The sequence below is a fragment of the Triturus cristatus genome, chromosome 1_1 (assembly GCF_964204655.1).
Source record: "Triturus cristatus chromosome 1_1, aTriCri1.1, whole genome shotgun sequence".
Classification (NCBI taxonomy): Eukaryota; Metazoa; Chordata; class Amphibia; order Caudata; family Salamandridae; genus Triturus; species Triturus cristatus.
The window spans coordinates 405,634,823-405,660,594 of NC_140579.1; the positions used below are offsets into that span (position 1 = coordinate 405,634,823).

Sequence of the window (25,772 nt, forward strand, 5' to 3'; positions counted from 1 at the left end):
AAAATCTCAACAACGTACGTGGTTATGTTATGGTCTGCACTCACTAGTAGTGTACACTATAATTACTGTATGCAATCATAAATGCAAGTCCAGATCCTCACCGCTGACCACCAATGTTAGACATGGGGGTCTCTAGTTGGCAATGGCTGGCCACTGTCCAAGTAGGGACCCTTCTTCCTAAGTCAGAGTAAGCAGCCTACACCCTTTGACAACCCCTGCTCAACCCTGTGGTAACGTAGCACGAGCAGCTAGGCTTATCTCAGAGGCAGTGTGTGAAGCATTTATGACCATACACAGTAATATAATGAGGAACACTACAAATGGACACCACTCAAGTAGTTATGAAAAATAGGTATTTTTATATAGACTTAATCACAAGACCAATAACAGTAAAAATCCACAATACTATAAAAATATAATTACTTTAGAAATGCTGCAAGGAAAAATAGTTCAGGATGCACAAAATGATGTTTAGTTCAAGGCAGGGGTCTCTGCGACCCTTTTACTCACAAAGAATCTGGTTCCTGGAGCAAAGCAACAAAAATGTCGCTAAGGAGCTGTAGCGAGAAATTTCCTCACGCTAACCAGCGATGCGTTGAATCCTTACCGCGAGGGAGGATGATGCGCTGGGTTGCGGGCAGGACAAAGCGACAAACTTCCTCATGCTAAGCCGGTGATGCGATGAAATCCTTGCCGCGAAGGGAGGATGATGCACCGAGCCTGTTGGGTGTGCGATCTTGCTGCGTTGACAAAGATGGCGCTCCGCGAGGGAGCGACGATCCGGATTCGATGCGGGGAAAATGGCGAACGCTCGGCGTCCGCGCTGCGATGCTCCTGTTGCGATGATTTCAGATAGCGGGCGTTTTCAGGCCCGCAGACAGGTGCTGCGACGATCTTCGGATAGCGGGCGTTTTCAGGCCCGCAGACAGGTGCTGCGACGATCTTCGGGGTTAGCGAGCGCTCGGCGACAGCGGAGCGGCGATTTTTCTCACGCTCACCAGCTGCAGCGGCTCGCTAACGGAGGTTAGCGACGATTTTCAGCGCTCTCTTCTCAACAGTAGAAATAGAGGTCCTGGAACACACAGGAGCCTCACCTGCAGATAGTAATCCTCGCTGGGAGGAAACAGGAGGCTGATGGTGGAGTCTGATGTGCCTGAGACTCCAGCAGGAGGCTAGCTCTCTCCTAGCCCTTGGGTAGTTGCTGTAGCAAAAGAAATAAAAGTCCAATCAAAGTTCCTTTCCTCTTCTTGAAGTCCAGTAGTAACAGCCGCAGGCCAGTCCCAGGAACAGCACACAAGCACAAGAACAGGCCTTCTCCTGCAGATTCTTGTAGCCACACGGACAGAGGTTCTTCTTGTTATCCAGGAGCAATACAAATTGTAGGGGTTTGTGCACAAATATTTATACCCCCAAAGTCTTTGTTCTTAGGGGTCCCAAGCCTCTGAACCCAGCCAGAACCAGTTTTGCCCAGCCTTGGAGCACTTTGTTGATCAGGCTGCATCCTTCCTTTCAGAAAGAGGGGGTCTGCCTCAGACGCACAGTGGGAGGTGGAGCCAGCTTTCACCTTGCCAGGCACAGCCCTATTCAAGTGCAGGAGCTACCCCTCCCCTCACACCTAGGCAGGTCGCTCTATTCAACCCAGGTCTGACTCAGCCTGCCCTGTCCCTCCAAAACCAGACAGCCAATACACATAATAGCAGAGCAACTAGAAGGCTTAGGCAAGAAAGTACCTATACTCTAAAAGTGGTAGTTTCAAACACAGAATATAAAAATAACCTTCACTAAAAGATGTATTTTAATATTCTGAGCTCAGGCATACTAGATTCGTTTTTCTACCATGTTCTGTGGGTCAGTTAGGACTATAGGATGTAATAGCCCAGACCTCCCATTCTGGCCTATGGAGAACAGGTAGCCTTACAGTAGTGAAAAATGAAATTGGGTGTAATTCACTACTAGGACATGCTACATACAACAGGGCATGTCCTACCTTACACATACAATGCGCCCTATCATAAGGGGGGCTTACATGATGCCAAGGGAAGGTTTAGGGGCTGGGAAGCGGGTGCACTTCACAGCCAAGATGGCAGTTCTGGACTGCACGCAGACACTGCAGTGGCAGGTCTGAGACACACTTTACAAGCTGCTTCTGTGGGTGGCACAAACCAGTGCTGCAGGCCCACCAGCAGCATTCGGTTTACCAGCCCTGAGCACACACCGGCCACGCTACTAGGGACTAACAGGTAAACTGAATAAGCCAATCATGGATGTACCAATTCATATGTCATCTTTACAAAGGGAGCATTCGCGCTGTGGCACTGAATGGCAGCGGCACAGCGCCCAGAGCATCTATAACCAGCAAAAACAGAGGAGACACAGCGAAAAAAGGAAGGGAGACTCACGCCAATGGTGCCAGGTCTAACATCTTGCACTCCTCTGTGTTGAGTCGAAGGCTGCTCGACCACACTACACCATAATAGAGCACTTTGGGATTGCATAGCAAGCCCTTGTCCACTCTTAAGGGAGCCGCTGGACTCTTTACCCAGTATATCAACTTATTAATATATCTCATAAAGAGCCAGCTTCCTACACTTCTCTTGGCTGGCGTAGGCTTTTACCATGATACCATTTAGGAATGATAAGGGTTGGGCCTACTGGGGTGAAGGCGTGATTTTTTGTAAAAGATTGCTAATACTAGGCTTTGGAGTAGGAGCAACACTGTTTGAATGTGTTTGAGTCAGTGATAGGCATTGATCTTTGCAGCCTCTCATAATCAGTCAGTCATCTACAAACAAACAAGCATTTACAATGCAATGGTCTCGGCAATATTATAGGTAGAGCTATTGGTATTGCTCATTATTTTTTTATTATTTTTGTATCCGTAAATAAATGGCATTGTCATTTCTATTGGCATTCGCTTTTTTTTTGCATATGTGACACCTATTGCATTAGCAGAGAGAGAGTGAGGTAGTGAGATACAGAGAGAGTGAGGTAGTGAGAGAGAGTGAGGTAGTGAGAGAGAGTGAGGTAGTGAGAGAGAGTGAGGTAGATAGAGAGTGAGGTAGTGAGATAGAGGTAGTGAGATAGAGGTAGTGAGATAGAGAGAGTGAGGGAGAGGGATGTTGTGAGGTAGTGATACATACCTTCTCTGTGGGGGTGGGGAAGGCGGGGGAGAGCCGACACCGCTGGAAGTTAAAAGAGTGGGTCCCGAGAGAGAAAGAGGAGCGGTAGTGGAGGGGGCAGAGGGTGGTAAAACGAGATAAGAGCAGGGAGAGAACGAGACGCAGAAAGGGAGACGGAGGCGTGGTGCGAGGAAAGGGTATGAGAAGAGAGGATAAGAGAAAGTAAGATAAAGAGAGAGATTGGTGAGGGAAGTGTAACTGCTGGGGGCGGGAGGGGGGGCAGGCACGAAAGAAGAGGAAGCGCACGTGAAAGATAGGAGGGAGTTTGAGGGAAAAAGTGACCCAAAGGAAGAAAGAGGAGATAGCTGGGTGGTGGAAGAGAAACGTGTGAGGTGAAGGACAGCAGGAATAAGTGAGGGGTCACAAGGAAGGAGGGAGGGAGTGACACAGAGGGAGGAAGTGACACAGCAGGACTGGAGGGGCAGAGAGGAACTGATAAGGAGAGCGCAGAGCATAGGAGATGAGAAAAAAAGAAAAGTTGCGCCAAGGATGGAAGTGTTTCTGCTGGTGCAATCCATCAACTGTTTACAAGTGCGAGCTCATAGCGTGACCTTTGACCTACAGCAGGGGCGCGCTCTGCGCTCGCGGGCCAGACCTTGCTGAGAGCACCGCCCCCTCCATCTACTGCGAGCCTGGAAATACTTAAGATCAAAGCTTCCCCCCTGTTGCAGAACAAAGGCAAATGTTGTAAACGGGCAATCTGGGCTTTAAAATAAGAGCCACAGCCAATTTACATGCCATGGCTTTATTGGGGGACCGATCAATTATTTTCCAACTGGGCTATATAAAGTTTGATAAAACATCGAAACTGGCTGGGTTTTAGTTCTGGACTTGCATGCTTGCATGTTGTACTTGAAGGCAGCGGGCATCTTCAAATAAACAGGGGCTGGAGACCCACGGGCCTTGAGGTAACGGAGATGGGAGGCAGACGCTTCCTCAGGCCTGACCACTGTGCGCTGTACAACAACTCTGCACAAAAGGAAACCACACTATACGGGCCCATCACCCGGCTACCGATGCAACCCCCTCGTGGCCATCTGTGGGCAAACAAACTTTCCAAAGAAAGCACACATTCTCTAAATCGCTTTCGGGCACTACTTACAAAAGGTGTTTAACCCCAGAGATACAATCAATTCAACATCTGCTTGTTAACAATTTTGAGTTTTGAGTGCAACATAACCAGCAACAAAAAAAAAACCACGTGACTGTCCGCCCCCTACATTGTGCTTGAAGCAAACCAATTCAATCGTTTGATACTAAGCCCTGCTCGTAAGTATGCACAGTGACAATTTTTTGTCGGTTACTTTGCATACTTGAGAACAGGTTGCATATACGTAGCGAGCCAACCCTCGCAGTCAAACACGCCCCTTTCTTCTAAGAACCCCGGCCATGAGTCCTTAGTCTCCTATCACGAAGCCCCGTCTCCGCTATCGTGGCACGGTAAGTACCTAAAGTACCAGCCCAGAAAACAACTTACTCACCCTTACAGTTGCTGAGCCCTTATGGCAATCTACGTATAGGATCATTGAACGAATGCCGTCCCATTCCTTGCTTACCAGCAGGTTGCTGCTATGGTTATCTCCCTCCGCCATGATCTCGGATCCACAGACGGTCAACGACTGTACCCAGACAGCTGTGGAGTTAAGAGAATATAAAATAGCGCAATAAATATCCCGACAGCTTTTACGTGTTTCCGGAATATCACCGTAAACACATCGACACGGGGCGCCCTGATTGGTGTACATCTACCGAAAACTCTACTCTCGTCAGCCAACGGCAAGGCGCATGCGTATCCGGAACCACCAGGAGAAGTTTACATTTAAAACGTGGATGGCTTGAACACGCACTGTTTACGGTTGCCATAATTTGCTGAAAGGAAGCTCCAACACATGTCAAAGAGCACATCTAGTGTTTTAAAAAATCAAATAAGACCACACCCACAAAACCACATCAAACCTAAACAATAATCTGGATCACTCAAGTCGAATCAAGTTTTCCGTTATTGGTATATTGGAAGCCGGATCCAGCACGGGATTGAGAAGGGTGATCCAGCGCAGGATTGAGGAGACTTGCAACGAGGTAAAGTTATGGGGGTCTAGCACAGAACACAGGATTGAGAAGGGTGATCCAGCGCAGGATTGAGGAGACTTGCAACGAGGTAAAGTTACGGGGGTCTAGCACAGAACTAAGACGTGGGATCTTGCACAGTACTGCTAAGAAAAAAAAATGGCTGATGGAAGCTTCGAAACTTTTTCGGATTCGGGGGCGTGTTCCTGCTGTTCAAAAGGGCGTGGCTAAAAAGTGGAAAGAACAGCAAGGAACACGCCCCCGAATCTGAAAAAGACGGAGCCTATTTGGAGGGACGGCTCTCTCCTCCAACGGCTGGCCCCCGTTTAGGAAGCCAGCCAATGGAGGAGAAGCTAAAAGAGAGGCGGGCTAAATAGCCACTCTAGAAAACATTAAATCTCCGACTTCCGGTTCTGCCTTCGGCAGACCGGTAGTCCTCGACCTAAAAATAGATTTTATTTAAAGGGTGAACTGAAATTGAGAAGGCCCCAGTTGCATACGATCACCTCTTTTAGGATGAATAATCACAAGCTTGGGATCGCTTATATTTCCCTGGCAGGTATTTTCTTTAAATTAATGTTGACTTATGAGTTTTTACCTTTATGGTCTTTGAAGTATTTGTCTTGGAAACAGTCCTTTTTTGGGGGTCAGTATCCACAGCCAAATCATGGGCAGTTGCAGACGCTTTAGTCTATTTAACTATGTAAAGCTTCCCTTTCAGTGAAGGCGCTAGGGAGGGTGTGCCCATACCTAGGGTTGTCTGAGTTTTCAATTGACTTTGGCTGCATCTCGCTCAGTAATAAGGAAAGGCGCTCAGATCTTCCACACCCCAACCTTCTGTATGTTGCCTGTCCGCAATTATTGCCGGAGGCTCCCTCAGCTACCTCTCGGCTAAAGTGTGGAATTCACTCCCTATCCACACAGGGCTGACAAGCTCTCACTCGCTAGCAATTCAATAACAACATACCTCTTTTCTGAATGATTTCTCCACATGTCTGTAACAGATTTTTATGTCATCCTTTACAGCGCCTGGCACATATCTTCTGCCCTCCGTACAAATTTAGCACAATTACCTCCGTAGTATCGAACAAATAAGCTTCTTTTCTCTGGTTTCTTTGGGTCAAACAAGGGGAAGCTGTGAAAAAACAGTTTCTAGATGGGGAGTCCTGTGCATAAAGCTCTGTTATGAGCTGGCAAAGAAGAAACTACCTGTAGGCATTGGGTCGTTTACTAGCAAGGAAAGGCAGCCATGTATGCACTTTTAAGAAGGTCATTTGTGGTACATGGTTGTAGGGTCTCTCTAGTCATATTTACCACTACTTTTTTCAGAAACAATGAAATACTTTTGGAGATTTTGAAAATTGGGAATCTGCAGGAATATCAAGTTTTCATCAGAAAAAAACGTTTCCGGAGCTAAGCAACTCTTACATAGACTTGCTAGTTTAACCAGTAGGGTTGCAGTTAACTTAGTAGAAGGCGAACCCCTCTCCCTTCACTTTTTAAAATTATTTAAATGTTTTTCATCGCTGACCTCTTTTAATCATCAGTGTTCCATTCTGTGTTCACTGGTTCTATTGTGGGCCAGCTCCTCGGATGCCTGCAGCTCGAGGTTACTGCCATCTTTTACTAGGCTTTCACCCTGGTTATTTCGCCGTGCTTGCCTTGCCAACATGTATGTGGTAAAAACCCTGTCGCACGTGTTTACGTTGGTTTCTGTGGGTGTCCGTCTAATACGGCCTACATGATCTTAGCTGTCCTGGCCTAGAATTCAGAGCCAACGTTTCGGATATGTGCCTAGAGTATGTTGCTGATTTCCGCATATGGGGAGGAAAGACTAGTCTAATTTGTTTGTATAAGGATCACGTGATTGGTGGGTGCAAAATGAACAACCACTTATGAACTGCCAAACCTCTGAATGAGAGCAGAGCCCCGGCCACCCATTAAAAACAGCAAGCTTTGAAAATGAAAGAAAAGCTACACTTACCAATGCATTTGTCTGTGGAACATGTACACTACAACACTAAATGCTTCTGGAATTCGGTAACAGCAAATCGATAGCGTGCAAACATATATTACCTAATAGGCTTGGAAGCTACAACAAAGAGAATAAATAGCAGATGATGTGCAGGCTGCCAAAATGCTGTGTTTGCACCGAGCGTTTCTGCTGACGTCCCGGTCCATCGGAGGAACTGCTGCGGGTTTGGGTGTCCCTACTGGAACTGGACATTCAAGCGCTATAATAAATAGATTATGTCACACAATACGGAATATAAATGAAACCAGAACAAGCGCTCCGGCGCCTATGGGTTTACAGAGGGGCTAGAAATAGATGAAATGCAGAGACGAATGGGATGCAGATGTAAAAGATAACTTCTCTGAGCAGAACGACTCATTATTTGATCATAATACAAATGTATCCGAAGCTGTAATGAACCTGACACGACCTATTTTAAGGAGCAGAATTCCCGACAAAGGAGAATTTCCTTTTCTTCTGGCACATACATTTGATAGGACTGATTAGGTCTTGTCCGCTGGAAACTTGCAACGATATTGGAATCCGGATCCAGCACAGGATTGAGAAGGGTGATCCAGCGAAGGATTGAGGAGACTTGCAACGAGGTAAAGTTACGGGGGTCTAGATAGGAAAAAAGGATTGAGAAGGGTGATCCAGCGCAGGATTGAGGAGACTTGCAACGAGGTAAAGTTACGGGGGTCTAGCACAGAACACAGGATTGAGAATGGTGATCCAGCGCAGGATTGAGGAGACTTGCAACGAGGTAAAGTTACGGGGGTCTAGCACAGAACTAAGACGTGGGATCTTGCACAGTACTGCTAAGAAAAAAAAATGGCGGATGGAAGCTTCGAAACTTTTTCGGATTCGGGGGCGTGTTCCTGCTGTTCAAAAGGGCGTGGCTAAAAAGTGGAAAGACCAGCAAGGAACACGCCCCCGAATCTGAAAAAGACGGAGCCTATTTGGAGGGACGGCTCTCTCCTCCAATAGCTGGCCTCCGTTTAGGAAGCCAGCCAATGGAGGAGAAGCTAAAAGAGAGGCGGGCTAAATAGCCACTCTAGAAAACATTAAATCTTCCGACTTCCGGTTCTGCCTTCGGCAGACCGGTAGTCCTCGACCTAAAAACGGGACTGGTGTTTCTGAGCAGTTGCACCACCACCAGCACCAGTCACACCGTGAACTTCCGAGGAACCGTAGTGACTCCGAAAGGCAGAACTTTGAACTGCTACCTGAAGGTATGTAAGAATGAATGGAGAATAAAGAACACCAGCTGCAAAACGATAAGTTATTCCTTAAATCCTAACTTCAAAAATATCTATCTGCAACCAATCCTACCATCAGATTCTTGCTATGATGTGCTAGGATTGGAGTTGGCCATTGGTGGTGGCTGGGTGACAGAGGTTTTTCCGTGGGGTGCTTGGGTGGAGGACAGTAGAGTTTTTGGCTCACTGATGAGGTCAGATTATAAAGAGTGATTCGATTGATAATTTGAGTAGCTAAAAGATTATGGATTACTTATTAGGTACTATTTCATTACATAAACTTCTTAATTTGTCGTCTGGGCAGGTGGGAAGATAAATTGGTTGGATAGTGTTAGAATCCAGGGTCTCTGGTTGGCGCATTTATGCACTTGCGACAAGCAGGGACCCTTTCCTCTAAGTCAGGGCAAAGGATTACTCTTGAAAAATAACCCCTGCTCACCCTCTAGGTAACGTGGCGCGAGCAGTCAGGCTAGATTCCAGAGGGCATGAGGTTAAGCATTCAGGGCGTCCCAAAATAACCACCCACCCACCACACAGAGGCACAAGACTGTATTTATAAAAATAAAGCTCTTTATAGGTATACTTCAAGCAGGCTTCAAAATACAGGGTTTAACTTCTTAAGAGGGTTCCAGTTACTTGTGCTCAAATATTCCATGAGGCCACAGTTCTTAAAAGGCAATTTGGGGGCAATATTCACTTTCTTGGGGTCTGTGCGCATCGGAGCGTCTTTCGTACGGTTCGTACGGGTGTTGGTACGCGTCGTACCACTCTTCGTACGGGTCGTACAGTCTTCGGGATGCTTCCTGCAGTTCCTCACGCTTCCCGCGTGAATCGGCGTACGCTGTACGGACCGTACCGGCGAAGGTACGTGCCGAACAGATGTCAGTACGCTTCGTACACCCAGGGCCGCTTCCCCTGCAGTGTCTCACGCTTCTCGCTGGGGTCAGCGTACGGGACAGCCAGTCCGGGCCACACAAGGGAGTACGCGCCGTACGGTGGGAAGTACGCGTCGTACAGGGGCACACAGTACCTTAGTCTTTTGTGGGGAGTTCGCGGCGGCCTCAGCAGTCCTCAGAGGGGCGTCCCGCGTCGCGTTGCAGTCCCGCTTGGTCAGAGGACGGCGATGCTTCGTGGGGCACCTCAGGACTTCCACAGCTCACCTCGAGGTGGGAAGCAGGAGGGGCGGCTCAGGGGTGATTTTCAGCGCGCAGCGCTGTCGGCATCGGCCAGAATCGGCGAACCAGTGTGTCGTCGATCATCGCAGTGGTCTCTACAGCCTGGGGTCGCAGAGGCTCAGCGCTTGGAGTCAGACAGTCTTTCCTTACGTTGCGGGCTCCGGCTCGAGGGGGCAGCAATTTACTTTGCTCTGGCCAGGCAGGGCAGGCCTTCACGGTGCTCACGGCAGCACAGTTGATCAGAGGTCACGTTGCTCGGCGAGATGGGGGCACACAGGTTCTCTGGGGTCAGCGTTCACAATCACCAGCAGCAGCTTCCTTTCTTCCAGGGAGGGGTAGCGCCCACTGTTCCTGGGGCGCAGTTCAGGGGGCAGGTTCACCAGCAAGCCCTTGGAGATTGTTCACACAGCACAAGTTGATTTAAAAGTCTCTCTCAGTCTTTTCCTCTCCTTCTTGCAGCAAGGCACCCACCACAGGCCAGTCTCTCAGGCTTAGAGACAGTAGTCCTCCATGTAGCTTTCCCAGGTCCTCCTCTTCAGGCAGAGATTCTTCTTGGCGTAAACAGGATCTGATTTCTTAGGAGCAGGGCTCCTTCTTTTATACACAGTTTCTTTTGTTCTTTGTCGCCAGGGGGCCTGTGCCTGACTCAGTCTGGTTTTGGAGCACTTTGTTGTGGTGACTCTGCTCTTTCCTTTCAGTGCACAGGGCAGAGACATCAGCCGCTCCACAGGGGGCGGAGCCGGCATTGTGGTGGCAGAGCACAGGTCTATTCAGAGTCAAGGTGTACTCCTCCCACCCATCCTGGTGTAATCTCTCTACCCACCACCTGGCAGCCAGCCTGTCTCCTGGAATTCCCCAGCCCTGCCCCTCACTGAAACTAGGCAGCACACACACACAAAGCAGAGGCGGACTGAAATGCCTAAGCAAGTAAATACTAACTTTCTAAAAGTAGTATTTACAAACACAGGATATTAAAATAAACTTTACTAAAAGAAGTATTTTATTATTCTGAGTTCAGGCATACTAAACTTGACTTTCTACCATGCTGTCTGAGTCCGCTGGGATTATAGCGTGTAATAATTCCAGCAGCCCATTTTGGCCTATGGAGAGCAGGTAGCCTTCTATAGTGAAAAACGAAAATGGCTGTAATTCACTATTAGGACATGCCACACACATCAGGGCATGTCCTACCTTATGCCTACAATGCACCCTGACCTTGGGCCTACCATAGGGGTGACTAATATGCAGTTAAGGGAAGGTTTAGGGACTGGCAAGTAGGTGCACTTGCGCAGTCAGCATGACAGTACCAGACTGCACGCAGGTTCTGCAATGGCAGACCTTAGACACATTTTACTAGGCCGCTTCTGTGGGTGGCACAACCAGTGCTGCAAGCCCACCAGCAGCATTTGTATTTACAAGCCCTGGCACTCCTGGTGCACTTTACTAGGGGCTGATAGTAAACCAAATAAGCCAAACATGGACACCAATCAATGTATACACTTTTCATAGGGAGCACTTGCACTGTGGCACTGATTGGCAGTGGCACAGTGCCCTGAGCAACTAACACCAACAAAACACATGAGGCACATCAGCAAAAAGTGGAAGGGAAACTCACGCCAAGGTGCCAGGTCTAACACGTGTCCCCTCCAGCTGAAATGTGGGGGGAACTACCCTACCCCAGAGAGTTCCTCTTCACTAAGGTGGAAAAACCTGGACAGACCGTCAGCATTGGCGTGATCTGTGCCAGGGCGATGCTCCACCGTAAAGTTCATACCCTGTAGGGAGATGGACCAACAACAGTTTTGGGTTCTCACCCCTCATTTGCATCAACCATCTGAGGGGCCTGTGGTCGGTCTGAACCCGGAAGTGAGACCCAAACAAGGAGGGTCTTAGCTTCTTCAGCGCCCAGACCACAGCAAATGCTTCTCGCTCGATTGCACTCCACCTTTGTTCCCGTGGGAGTAACCTCCTACTAATGAAGGCTACAGGTTGGTCCCAGCCCTCCTCAGTCATCTGTGAGAGAACAGCCCCTACACCATGCTCTGATGCGTCTGTCTGCACTAGGAATTCTTTGGAGAAGTCAGGAGCCAAGAGCACGGGCGCCGTGCACATGGCAGTCTTCAGGGTGTCAAAAGCCTTCTGACAGGTGTCAGTCCAGATCACTTTCCTGGGCTGCTTCTTCAAAGTCAGCTCTGTCAAGGGAGCAACAATGCTGCCATACCCCTTGACAAACCTCCTGTAGTACCCTGTGAGTCCTAAAAAGGCCCTCACCTCTGTCTGGGTCTTTGGGGGCTCCCAAGCCAGGATGGTTTCAATCTTGGGTTGGAGGGGCGCCACCTGGCCGCTCCCCACTTGGTGTCCCAAGTACAACACTGAACCCTGCCCGATCTGACACTTGCTTGCCGTGATCGTGAGGCCTGCCTTGCGCAGTGCCATCAACACTTCCCAGCGGTGGTGCAGGTGTTCTTTCCATGTGCCACTGAACACTGCAATGTCATCCAGGTAGGCGGCGCTGAACTCGGTCAGCCCGGCTAACACCTGGTTGACCAACCTCTGGAAGGTGGCAGGGGCATTCTTCATCCCAAATGGCATAACCCGGAACTGGAAATGCCCATCTGGTGTGGAGAATGCGGAACTCTCTTTGGCCCCATCAGATAAGGCGATCTGCCAGTACCCAGACGTCAAATCAAACGTGCTGAGGTACCGGGCAGCCCCCAACCGATCAATGAGCTTATCAGCCCCGGGGATGGGGTGCGCATCAGTCTTCGTGACTGAATTGAGTCCTCTTTAGTCCACACAGAACCGGAGTTCGGGTGTGGCACCCGGCGCTGCAGCCTTTGGGACCAAGACCACTGGGCTGGCCCAAGGACTGCTGGAGAACTCAACCACCCCTAGAGCAAGCATCTTTGAGACCTCCTCTTTGATGCAGGCTCTGAACCTGTCAGTTACTCTGTAAGCCTTGTGCTTCACAGGCAAGCTGTCTCCTGTGTCCACATCATGGACGCATCAATCTGTGACACCAGGAACCAGGGAGAACCGGTCAGGAAACTGCCCCAGCAGCTGGCGGCAGTCATCCTGTTGCTCAGGGGTCAGGGTGGGTGAGAGGTTAACTCCATCCACTGACCCGTCTCGCTCTGAGGCTACCAAGAGGTCAGGAAGAGGCTCCGACTCCTCCTCCGCCCCATCATCTGTGGCCAAGAGCATGCCCACTTCGGACCTCTCCAAGTGGGGCTTTAGTCGGTTGACATGTAGGACCCTCAAGGGGTTCCTGGGAGACTGCAAGTTAACCCGATAGGTGACAGAACTCTTGCGCTCCACAATCTCAAAGGGTCCTGTCCACTTGTCTTGGAGTGCACACGGCTCCAGAGGGGCCAGGACCCATACCTTTTGTCCAGGTTGAAGCTCAACCAGAGTGGCATTCTGGTCGTACCACCGCTTCATTTCCTCCTGGCTGGCTTCCAGATTTGCCTCAGCAAGTTGCCTGAAACACCTAGTCTGGTTCCTGAAGGCCAGCATTTAACTGTATACATTCTGGGGAGGTTTCCTGGGAGATTGCTCCCAGCCTTCCTTGACCAGACTAAGAGGTCCTCGTACTGGGTGGCCATACAGAAGCTCAAAGGGACTGAACCCTAGAGCCTTCTGGGGCACCTCACGGTACGCAAAGAGAAGGCATGGTAAGAGGACGTCCCACTTACGCCTCATGGGTTCCTCAAGACCCATAATCATGCCCTTTAGGGTTCGGTTGAATCTCTCAAATAACCCGTTTCCTTGGGCATGGTAAGGGGTGGTGAACTTGTAGGTTACACCACACTCTTGCCAAAGGGATTTCATATATTTTGATCTGAAATTGGTGCCCCTGTCAGACACCACCTCTAGAGGGAATCCTACTCGTGAGAAAATTCCCATCAGTGCCCGTCCCACCACGGGGGCCGTCACTGTCCTCAGAGGGATTGCTTCAGGGTACCGGGTAGCATGGTCCACCAAGACCAGGATGAACCTGTTGCCCATGGCTGTCTTGGGGTCCAGTGGCCCCACAATGTCAATCCCCACTCGCTGGAATGGGGTACTGATCACAGGGAAAGGTTGGAGTGGAGCCTTTTGCTTCCTTCCACTCTTACCACTTGCCTGGCAAGTCTGGCAGGTCCTACAATGAGAATCTGAGCTCTTGTGCATTTGAGGCTAATAAAAGTGGGTGACAAGCCTCTCATAGGTCTTGTCCTGCCCCAAATTCCCTGCTAAAGGCACATTGTGAGCCAGCCCCAGTAGGAAGGCTCTGAACTTCTGGGGTACCACCAGCGCACGGGCTGACCAAGGTTTAGCAACCTTAGGCTCTGAGTGCAGGAGGTCATTCTCCCAGTAGATGAAATGTGTACCGGACTGATCACCATTGGCCTGGGCTGCAGCCTGCTGCCGCATACCCACGAGAGAGGGGCATTCTTTCTGCTCCCTGAAGAATTCCTCCCTGGAGGGGCCTCCTTCTTGCTGCCAATGGGTCAGCTCAGGCAGGTCCCACAGTTCGGCTATCTGTTTCCCGGTAGGCTCCAGGGCATCCCCCTCAAGGTCTGCTTCCTCCTGGGCCGTGGGAACTTTAGGGGCCGGTTTTCCGCGCCTCCTGCGCCCTCTCCCTAAGGCCGGTTCCTGGGCCTCTCCCTCAGGCTCCAGGTTCTCTTGAACACCCCTACTGGCTGCCATTGACCGGGTGGTCACGCACGCCCAATCAGGTAAACCCACCATCCGCAGGTGAGCTGTCTTCTCCACCTTTTCCCAAGGGGAGCTCTCCAAATCATTTCCTAGGAGACAGTCTACAGGCATGGCAGTTCTCACAGCGACTTGCAGAGTACCAGAGACCCCCCCCACTCAAAGGGAACTTGAGCCATTGGACAATGGCTCTCTGTGTTGTCAGCATTGACAACCTGACAATAGGCATGGGGTACAACCTGCTCTTGAGATACCAGGTGCTGCCGCACTGCAGTCACACTGGTGCCTGTGTCTCGAAGAGCCTCTACCTTCTTCCCATTGACGGTCACCACTTGCCCATATTTCTTAGTGTTGGAGGGCAAGTAGGTTTCAGGGACCATTTCACTGTCTCCCAATGAGACTAGGGTCAGCTGGACAGGGTCCCACCCACCTTGGACTTCTACCTCCTCCCCAAAGGCTACTGTAGCCACTTGCCTGGGGAAAGCACCAGTGGGTGCTGGTTTTACATACTGGCGACAATTGGGATCACTGGCAAAGTGCCCCAGCTCACCACATTTATAACACTGTGGGGGCCCCTTGGGAACAGGTTTAACTGTCGGGGCCCCTGTCTGCTTCGGGGGTGGGGGAGGCTGAGAAACTTTCTGCAGGTTCCCTTGGGTATTACTTTGGGGACCTTTTGGAAACCCTTTCTGTTTTCCCTTGTCCCCCCCACTCTTCTGCTGGGGATCCTGCCCACCCTTGGCGGAGTCTCCCACTTGACCCTTGTGGACCCTGGTGCTGACCCAGCGGTCCGCTTCTTCAGCAAGCTTCCTAGGGTTAGTCAGCTTGCTATCGATCAGGTGTTGGCGTAGTTCAGGAAAACAATTAAGGGACAAGTGCTCCCATGCAATTAAATCAAAGAGACCTTGGTAATCATTCACTTTGCTACCCTTCACCCAGCCATCCAGTGCTCTGCAGAAAAAGGTTACATACTCCACATGCGTACTCCCCGCAATCTTGGTACACCCTCTGAACCTCTGTCTATATAATTCAGGAGTTAGCCCATATCTGGTCATTAAAGCTTCATTCATGTGGGGGTAAGAATTATACATGTCAGTGAGGGGCGGGACACACTCTTAGATTTGCCCTCTGAGGAACCGCCCCCACAACCCCGCTCCCCAATCTCTCTCAGGGACCCGGTGGGAAGACATGGCTACCTCATAGGCCTTGAACCATTGCCGTATGTCATCATTCTTAAAGTACTCTTTAACTACATCTTTTGGCATGTACACCCTTGACTCTACCTGCACCGGCGTTGCGCTGCCACCAGAGGGAGGGTTTTCCAGACTTTTGGCTTTTATCTCCAACTCCCTAATTTTCATGTCGTGCTCCATCTGAATTTTTCTTTCTTCCAGAGCCATCTTCTTGCTCTCTAGCTCCAATTGGCCATTTCATTTCAGCTTTGCCAATGTTATCTCATGATCCCTGGTGGCCTGTCTGTCTGCCAGCTCCTCTGGCGACAGGCCTCTGCCAAAGCTATGGATGCTCTCCGCTAGTTCCAATGGCACAACCTCCTCAGCTGCAACCCTTGATTCAATCCAGGCTTTCATTGCGTTGTAGAGATCTCCTTTGAGACTGCATCCTGCATGTGGGACCTTGAACTTCTTGCAAAAGTACTTGTGTTGGGTTTTTGTGTAGCTGTCCAGTTTTGATTCATCCCATTCAATCTCTCCTACTTCAGAAGCTTCAGAGGTCGTTTTCTCGATGCTGTTTGGGCCCGGCATGACTCCAAACACAAAGGATCTTCTTTCTTGGCAAGCAAAATTAAATTAAAAAGTTCTGTGGCTTAAGCTACTGGACTGTCCTCACTGTGCAGTGGCTAGTAATCACTGCGCAGACACCAAAAATGCAAATCTGTAGATCCTCACCGCTGCCACCAATGTTAGAATCCGGGGTCTCTGGTTGGCGCAGGTATGCACTTGCGACAAGCAGGGACCCTTTCCTCTAAGTCAGGGCAAAGGATTACTCTTGAAAAATAACCCCTGCTCACCCTCTAGGTAACGTGGCGCGAGCAGTCAGGCTAGATTCCAAAGGGCATGAGGTTAAGCATTCAGGGCATCCCACAATAACCACCCACCCACCACACAGAGGAACAAGACTGTATTTATAAAAATAAAGCTCTTTATAGGTATACTTCTTCAAGCAGGCTTCAAAATACAGGGTTTCACTTCTTAAGAGGGTTCCAGTTACTTGTACTCAATATTCCATGAGGCCACAGTTCTTAAAAGGCAATTTGGGGGCAATATTCACTTTCTTGAGGTCTGTGCGCGTCGGAGCGTCTTTCGTACGGGTGTTGGTACGCGTCGTACCACTCTTCGTACGGGCCGTACAGTCTTCGGGACGCTTCCTGCAGTTCCTCACGCTTCCCGTGTGAATCGGCGTACGCTATACGGACCATACTGGCGAAGGTACGTGCCGAACAGATGTCAGAACGCTTCGTACACCCAGGGCCGCTTCCCCTGCAGTGTCTCACGCTTTTCGCTGGGGTCAGCGTACGGGACAGCCAGTCCAGGCCACACAAGGGAGTACGCGCCGTACGGTGGGAAGTACGCGTCGTACAGGGGCACACAGTACCTTAGTCTTTTGTGGGGAGTTCGCGGCGGCCTCAGCAGTCCTCAGAGGGGCGTACCGCGTCGCGTTGCAGTCCCGCTTGGTCAGAGGACGGCGATGCTTCGTGGGGCACCTCAGGACTTCCACAGCTCACCTCGAGGTGGGAAGCAGGAGGGGCGGCTCGGGGGTGATTTTCAGCGCGCAGCGCTGTCGGCATCGGCCAGAATCGGCGAACCAGTGTGTCGTCTATCTTCGCAGTGGTCTCTACGGCCTGGGGTCGCAGAGGCTCGGCGCTTGGAGTCAGACAGTCTTTCCTTACGTTGCGAGCTCCGGCTCGAGGGGGCAGCAGTTTACTTTGCTCAGGCCAGGCAGGGCAGGCCTTCACGGTGCTCACAGCAGCACAGTCGATCAGAGGTCACGTTGATCGGCGAGATGGGGGCACACAGGTTCTCTGGGGTCAGCGTTCACAATCACCAGCAGCAGCTTCCTTTCTTCCAGGGAGGGGTAGCGCCCACTGTTCCTGGGGCGCAGTTCAGGGGGCAAGTTCACCAGCAAGCCCTTGGAGATTGTTCACACAGCACAAGTTGATTTAAAAGTCTCTCTCAGTCTTTTCCTCTCCTTCTTGCAGCAAGGCACCCACCACAGGCCAGTCTCTCAGGCTTAGAGACAGTAGTCCTCCATGTAGCTTTCCCAGGTCCTCCTCTTCAGGCAGAGTTTCTTCTTGGCGTAAACAGGATCTGAGTTCTTAGGAGCAGGGCTCCTTCTTTTATACACAGTTTCTTTTGTTCTTTGTCGCCAGGGGGCCTGTGCCTGGCTCAGTCCGGTTTTGGAGCACTTTGTTGTGGTGACTCTGCTCTTTCCTTTCAGAGCACGGGGCAGAGACATCAGCCGCTCCACAGGGAGCGGAGCCAGCATTGTGGTGGCAGAGCACAGGTCTATTCAGAGTCAAGGTGTACTCCTCCCACCCATCCTGGTGTAATCTCTCCACCCACCACCTGGCAGCCAGCCTGCCCCCTGGAATTCCCCAGCCCTGCCCCTCATTGAAACTAGGCAGCACACACACACAAAGCAGAGGCGGACTGAAATGGCTAAGCAAGTAAATACTAACTTTCTAAAAGTAGTATTTACAAACACAGGATATTAAAATAAACTTTACTAAAATAAGTATTTTATTATTCTGAGTTCAGGCATACTAAACTTGACTTTCTACCATGCTGTCTGAGTCCGCTGGGATTATAGCGTGTAATAATTCCAGCAGCCCATTTTGGCCTATGGAGAGCAGGTAGCCTTCTATAGTGAAAAACGAAAATGGCTGTAATTCACTATTAGGACATGCCACACACATCAGGGCATGTCCTACCTTATGCCTACAATGCACCCTGCCCTTGGGCCTACCATAGGGGTGACTAATATGCAGTTAAGGGAAGGTTTAGGGACTGGCAAGTAGGTGCACTTGCGCAGTCAGCATGACAGTACCAGACTGCACGCAGGTTCTGCAATGGCAGACCTTAGACACATTTTACTAGGCCGCTTCTGTGGGTGGCACAACCAGTGCTGCAAGCCCACCAGCAGCATTTGTATTTACAAGCCCTGGCACTCCTGGTGCACTTTACTAGGGGCTGATAGTAAACCAAATAAGCCAAACATGGACACCAATCAATGTATACACTTTTCATAGGGAGCACTTGCACTGTGGCACTGATTGGCAGTGGCACAGTGCCCTGAGCAGCTAACACCAACCAAACACATGAGGCACATCAGCAAAAAGTGGAAGGGAAACTCACGCCAAGGTGCTAGGTCTAACAGATAGGAGAAGGTGAGAGTGGGGAGACAGAGTCCTAGGATGTAGGAGGTAGAGGTGTGGTGGATATCTGTAATGTTGGAAAACGAGGCAGTATCTGCGAGGCCTGCACAAATAACATGTCACATTTGTCCTTCCCTGGGAACCAAACACCCTATTGTAGCGATTGGGGGCGGTCCCACCACGACCCTCAGCTGTTACAGCAGCTTTGGGAGCCCACCCCCGGCTGCTTATTTGGCGTCCTGGACTGGCGGCGGAGCCCCACGCGCTTCGTTGTCGCTCAGCCAGGTCGCCTACCTTCTGGGGGGCATATCTCAGCTCCCAGGGGACCGATCTTCATGATTTTGGCCTCTTCTTGCTCTTGGCGGCGCACCCGAGCTACTGGGAGCACTTTCCTTCACCCTTCTGGTCTCACGGAGGGTGGATTCAGCAGTGAGCTGTCTTCACTGGCTCCCTGCACCAGCCTTTCGCCTGGCTCTCCTCCTGGGGCTCTCTTCTCCTTGCGCAGAGGCCCAGGCTTCTGCTCACTGGTCCTGGTCTCCCCTTGTGGCACAAGTCAGGGCCCTGGGCCAGTCTGGAGGTTCTTCCTTCCAGCTGCCCATGGTGCCAGGCTCCAGCACCAGTTGTCCTCACTAGACCACACCCCAGAGAGAGCTCTTCTTCCGGTGCAAACTATTTTAAAGAATTTGGAGGGGGCTGGCAGGAAGTCTCTGTTTGCCCTATCAAACAGTGACATCACTTCTCTGCCCCTGCTCCCTCCTTCCTGCCCAGGCCTCTGGGTTTGTTCAAAATGGCGGCGTCCTGGGGTCTTATGCCACATGAGTTTCTGAAAAGCCCCTGCCCCTTTCTGCCTTCTCTCCAGAGCAGCTAGGTGCCTGGCACCAGGTGACAGCTGCTGATGGATTACCCTGTAGCTCCACCCATCGTCTCTTCTTGGAGTGGAGGCCTTTGCCCTTGGAATGCTTGTCGTGCAGGGCTAGGCCTCTGATGCTACAGCTTGGGGAGGGAGGTCATTAATCCAGCTTGGCAGGGTCAGCCCCAGCCAGGCTCTGGTTATGAGCTGACTCAGAGGAACATGACATTTCTGGATGACCCAAATGCAGTACAAATATGAATTTGGACTCTGCAGAATACTTCTTCTCACCTAAGTTACAGTGGACTTAAGTTCATGTCTGGAATTTGTAGACCCTGGGAAAGTGAAACGATCCCATTTGGTCCCCAACCTCATAGGGTAATAATAAAGCAGTCTTTCAGTGAAAACATTAAAGCACACTGACATTCACTTCTATGTTTCTTCCCATGGTATAAAGCCTATTCCATGTCACCACCCAGCACAAGTCCTGCCACACCATTCACTTTGTAGCTGCTCCTGGGCTGCGCACGCCAGGAATCTCCCCTGCGCAGCCCTTACACTTGTGCACCTGCATGTACACACGTGTCTCCATGTAACCAGCCCGGAACACCTTACTCCGGCTGCAACGCAGCGGCCTAGTCTCACCAGGGGGACACAGGTAAAATCCCCATGCAGTCTCTTTCATCATGAGTTCACTGTGGGTGAGTCCCAACTTATGAGGCTCTGCCACAGTAAAAGCTCAACAATTAGGTGTTCAAAAAGCGAAAGATCTGGGCGGATCAGATGGTCAGAACCACCTTCTAACTGTAATATTAGAGTAGAAAGCTGCAGTGATTTCCTAGATCTCAGTGCACACCCTACTGGATGAATGTGCTGAAAGACGTACTCTGGTTCAGCCGCTCGGACCTTCTGCAAGTTGTGACTAGAGGTGTTTTATTGCATGGCGGCCAGGAGCAAGCATGAATGCACCTTCTGACCTCCACCACAGAGATGAACTGTGGCTCAAGGCGTCAGACTATCCAAGCTCTTCCTTGGATGTGAATGTGGGTGTAGTAAATGAAAATGGGACCCAAAGTATCAAAACTGAGTAAAGTCCTTCCTAGAGGGCCACACGTCCATGTTATGTACAAACAGTAACTTGAGAAAACGTGCACAGATTCAGAAAACTGGATGACAAGCACTGATGGTGATAAAAGAAAGATCCTTCTAGAAGAAGGTACCTTTGATAGACAATATCTGAATAACCCAAGAAAGCCTAAAAGCAAAACCATGAAGAAAGCCATAATAAGCTGGCAGGAATCTCAAATGTGGGGTTTTGAAGACATCCAAGAGAAACTGAAGACCCCAAATGAGCATTCCGAGGGACTGACTGGAAGCTCGTACCCCTACTGCACCACTTCCTGCACACTTAATTGCCAAAATGACTAATATCCTTGAAGAAATGGAGGAGGACATATCAGGGGTACGGAGTTTTCCAATTCTGACATGAGATGCATGGGGTGTTCCATGGGTTGCACCTGAACAAGGTACTGTTCCTGTGGAAGGGTGGGCGGATGGTGTGCAAGCGAGTGTCAGTGCGACTGACAGCAGTATGACAAGTGGGAGAGCCAGACAAGAGTATGAGGCAACAAATCCATATTTGCCACTCTCTCTCTCCACCTTTATAGTGGTCTAGATCACTGTCCAACCAATCCGAAACGCATGCACGAGACAGTCAGGCACACATTGTAACTACTATGCAGGATAGTTTGACACCGACAGGTGGATGAGGAGCCAGAGAGGCGTTAAGGTGTGCAAGGAGTCGAAAGAAGGTCTTCACCTCCCACTAATGAGGATTGCGATGATTCCAACGACCTTACCCACCATCAGCCCAGTGCCCTTTTGCCTTTATGATAATACCCGGCTCTCGGATTAGGGGCGGTTCGGATCCCCATTGACATCCCATGGCCCACATCTGATCTTTCGGATACCATCGTCAATGTTCCAAAACACAAGAAAACCCACAGAAATTCAGAGAATACCACCAATTGATTTTGGAATGTTATAACCCTAACTGGGCTGATGTGACTCAATAGTTACATGTTATTGTGTCTGGGGAAGAGAAAAGTTAAAGTCCAGTCGGTACCAAAAGTCAACTGGCCACAAAATTGCTTTGGACAATGCTGCTTTGATTACTGCTAGAGATGCTGTGTGAATGTGCTCAGTGTAGTCTGTCCTACTAAAAGGGATTGAACCATCGTAAACAGAACAAAGGGGAAAATCCCCTTGATTTATCCCATCATTTGACAGATGTATTTGCTTGTCACTGGTACTGGAAATACTGCAGAAACAGCTCATGAAGTGATTGGTGCTTTTGTTCAAGGGTTATTACCAAAGGTTCAAGAGCAATTAAAAACTATTTGGACTGGATGGCAAAAAATATGTCTTAATTGTTTTCTGTTGCTTATCAATGTGTAGTGGGTTGAGTGTAAGAAATAACCTGCTGAATCTAAAACAATGTCACTAAAAATTGAATCTTTTCATCTGTCATTTTTGGGAGCCCCGGGGGAGCCCTGTGCCAGTTTTAGTTCCATCAGATGAGAAAGGGCTGTATGAACTAAGTGTTATCAACACAAAGCCCTCTTCCTACCTTACTGATTCAAGTGCCAGTCGATCCGATCTACGAAACTCTGGGTTTTCCGCTTATCCTCTTTTGGGCAATTTGATTGGTGCATTTGCATTTCTAACATGTTCTCAGCCCTGTGTCTACTTCTTTGACTCTGGTTACAGACAACACGCCTTCCACTTTAGTTCCACCCCTCCAGCAAACCTGCTTCGAGGGAGCTCCTTTGTAAACTGAACTGTGCTGTATTCTGCAACAGTGGTACTCTTTACTAGTATGGTTAGATTCAAAATGAAAGTGCTGCTTTACCAGGATGATTTGCTCATGATAGTATGAATACATCTCCCGAAACTATGGCACAAGTTCCACCCTCTTTTGTAGTCCCGGCGCGGTATGTGGGTTGCATTTTAACGGCAGATCCTGTCAAAATTAGATTGAACAAAATGAAGACGTTGCCTCGTCTACCACAATGTCAACTGCATCCTGTGGCGAAAGCAGAAATCCGCCCAGTTAACGCTGCTCTTGTAAAGTGAACGATTCCGTTACTCAATGTAAGCAACTGTAACACCCCAATCCTGCCTATCAGAAAGGCTGGTAAAGATACATGGCGATCTGTGCAGACTTACGTGCTGTTAATGCTTTTGTGTTGCCAAGTTGTCCTATTGTGGCAAACCCTGCTATGATTCTGTCATTAGTTCCTCCTACCTCCATCTGGTTTACTGTTGTTGATCTACGTTCTGTCTTCTTTACCCCATACAACCTGACAGTCAGTTCCCTTTTAGATTCTCTTTAGGCAGGCCCCAATTTACTTGGATTCTACTTCCTCAAGGGTACACTGAGTCACCCTCCATCTTTTCACACAAACTTAAGAACAAATTAGATAGTGGTTCTATGCTGCCTGTGCATCGTGTTGAGCTCTGGTCTCTGGCCACAAGCATGATGCACCCATATAAAAGGACGCATCCAGATTCTGCCTGCCAAGCAAGAATGTGAGTGAACTTTGCCAATGCACGGCAGGCTCGGTGCAGGTCTGCGCCCATACACAACAGATTGACAGCTAGCCACTGCCCGGGTCGGATACCACTATTGATCGATACACACCTGCTTAATGCTGATTCCGGTCAGCTTCTCCACAGTGTCTGGCAGCCGGTTGAGAATCTCCAGCACTTCTCCAGTAAGCTTGGCGGCTCCCACTTCCCCGTTACCGCTCGACACCATCTTCACCTTCTTGACTTGGGTCAAAGGTTTACTGATCTCCTCTGCCATCTGGAAACACAGAGAAGAAGAAGAAGGCAATCCACACCTGCACAAACAGAGCAACGACCGGTGAAGCTACGTCAGAGGCCGTTCAGGTGTAGGGTTCCAGTACTGAACTCGCATGAGTGTGCAGAGTAGGATTTAGGAATATTGTTAGGGCTCTGTGGAGGCACTTGTACTGGAATAGCAGGGGTGCACAGCGGATCAGAATTAAGTGGTATTAGCGAGTTCTGTATGATGTACCTCGTAGGAGGCGGGAAAGTCTGATGGGGAATTATGAGCCAGGTGCTGTGCGGGTCAGGGCCCTGTGCTCCTCCTGCAAAATGTATGCAAAGATTTCTAAACAATTAACATAACGTGTATTTGTAAAGTGCATGCTCACCCAGAAGGGTATCTCGGCACTGAATAACAGATGTTTATTGTAATCCAACTCAATGGTACTCATTTTATCAAACTCAGAAGGATGAGTGGACCCACAGGGATTTGTACCTATGACCATGAGGTCAAACACAGAACCCTACAGTGGACGCATTAGACCCCTAAGTCACCAGACCCAGAAGCCATCTTCTTTATTAATAATAAGGCAGCTTCTATGATCATGCCACGAGATGATGCCAGATATAGAACTACAGTATTTCATTCTCCCTGGCGGACAAGCACTTTTTTTATATTTAAAATCAGGTGTTCATTGCAACTGGCCCCGCATCCAGATTCTAACCCATGCACCCACAAATGTTTGAAAGGCCTGAACTGAGGTGCGCAGTCAGTGCTGGGCATGGACTCGTGCGAGGTCAGTGCTGGGCATGGACTCGTGCGAGGTCAGTGCTGGGCATGGACTCGTGCGAGGTCAGTGCTGGGCATGGACTCGTGCGAGGTCAGTGCTGGGCATGGACTCGTGCGAGGTCAGTGCTGGGCATGGACTCGTGCGCGCTCAGTGCTGGGCATGGACTCGTACGCGCTCAGTGCTGGGCATGGACTCGTACGCGCTCAGTGCTGGGCATGGACTCGTGCGCGCTCAGTGCTGGGCATGGACTCGTGCGCGCTCAGTGCTGGGCATGGACTCGTACGCGCTCAGTGCTGGGCATGGACTCGTACGCGCTCAGTGCTGGGCATGGACTCGTACGCGCTCAGTGCTGGGCATGGACTCGTGCGTGGTCAGTGCTGGGAATGGACTTGTACACGGTCAGTGCTGGGCATGGACTTGTACACGGTCAGTGCTGGGCATGGATCCTGGTCCAGCAATCACCGTGCATCAGTATAGCTACATCTCAGCCAACGGAGCTGCAGGACACCCCGCTCGCCACCTTCAGCGTCTTGGCCTCTCACCAAGGGAAGCTTCTCGAGCAGCATGTCCACCATGGCCACATCCTTGTACTGCTGGAAGGCCTCTCCTTTCTTCGCCATCTGCTCAGCATCAGCTCGGGCCTTCGCTTCAATGGCAAATGCTTTGGCCTCACCCGTCACCTGGAGGGAGAAGTAATATTGTCAGTGCAACCTGCAGAACAGCCTGTAGGGAGCTGGCCGCATGCGCAGAGCGTGAGCCAAGCAGGAAGGGCACAGCATGAGCAGAGTGTGAAGGAGCAGGGAGAGCGCGGCATGCACAGTGTGTGAAAGAGCAGGGAGGGCGCAGCATGCACACAGCATGATGGAGCAGGGACAGCGCAGCATGCACAGATTGCAAAGGAGCAGGGAGGGCATGGCATGCACAGAGTGTGAAAGAGCAGGGAGGGCGCAGCATGCACACAGCATGATGGAGCAGGGACAGCGCAGCATGCACACAGTGTGATGGAGCAGGGACAGCGCAGCATGCACGGATTGCAAAGGAGCAGGGAGGGCACGGCATGCACAGAGTGTGAAGGAGCAGGGAGAGCGCGGCATGCACAGTGTGTGAAAGAGCAGGGAGGGCGCAGCATGCACACAGCATGATGGAGCAGGGACAGCGCAGCATGCACACTGTGATGGAGCAGGGAGGGCACGGCATGTACAGAGTGTGAAAGAGCAGGAAGGGCGCAGCATGCACACAGCATGATGGAGCAGGGACAGCGCAGCATGCACACAGTGTGATGGAGCAGGGACAGCGCAGCATGCACGGATTGCAAAGGAGCAGGGAGGGCACGGCATGCACAGAGTGTGAAGGAGCAGGGGGAGCGCGGCATGCACAGAGTGTGAAGGAGCAGGGAGAGCGCAGCATGCACAGAGTGTGATGGAGCAGGGAGAGCGCAGCATGCACAGAGTGTGATGGAGCAGGGAGAGCGCAGCATGCACAGAGGGTGATGGA

At 50.4% G+C, this 25,772-nt stretch overlaps 1 protein-coding gene across 2 annotated transcripts in view; it reads right to left on the bottom strand.

The window, feature by feature from the left end:
- Positions 1 to 25,772, bottom strand: part of LOC146870322 (flotillin-1-like) — a 259,354-nt gene that overhangs the window by 36,122 nt on the left and 197,460 nt on the right. For both annotated transcript variants that reach the window (XM_085640181.1, XM_085640178.1), the window contains exons 11-12: positions 24,821 to 24,958; positions 23,339 to 23,503 (exon numbers count right to left, since the gene is read on the bottom strand). In XM_085640181.1, the coding sequence (XP_085496307.1) occupies positions 23,339 to 23,503; positions 24,821 to 24,958 (303 nt within the window). The remainder of the gene's footprint in view (positions 1 to 23,338; positions 23,504 to 24,820; positions 24,959 to 25,772) is intronic.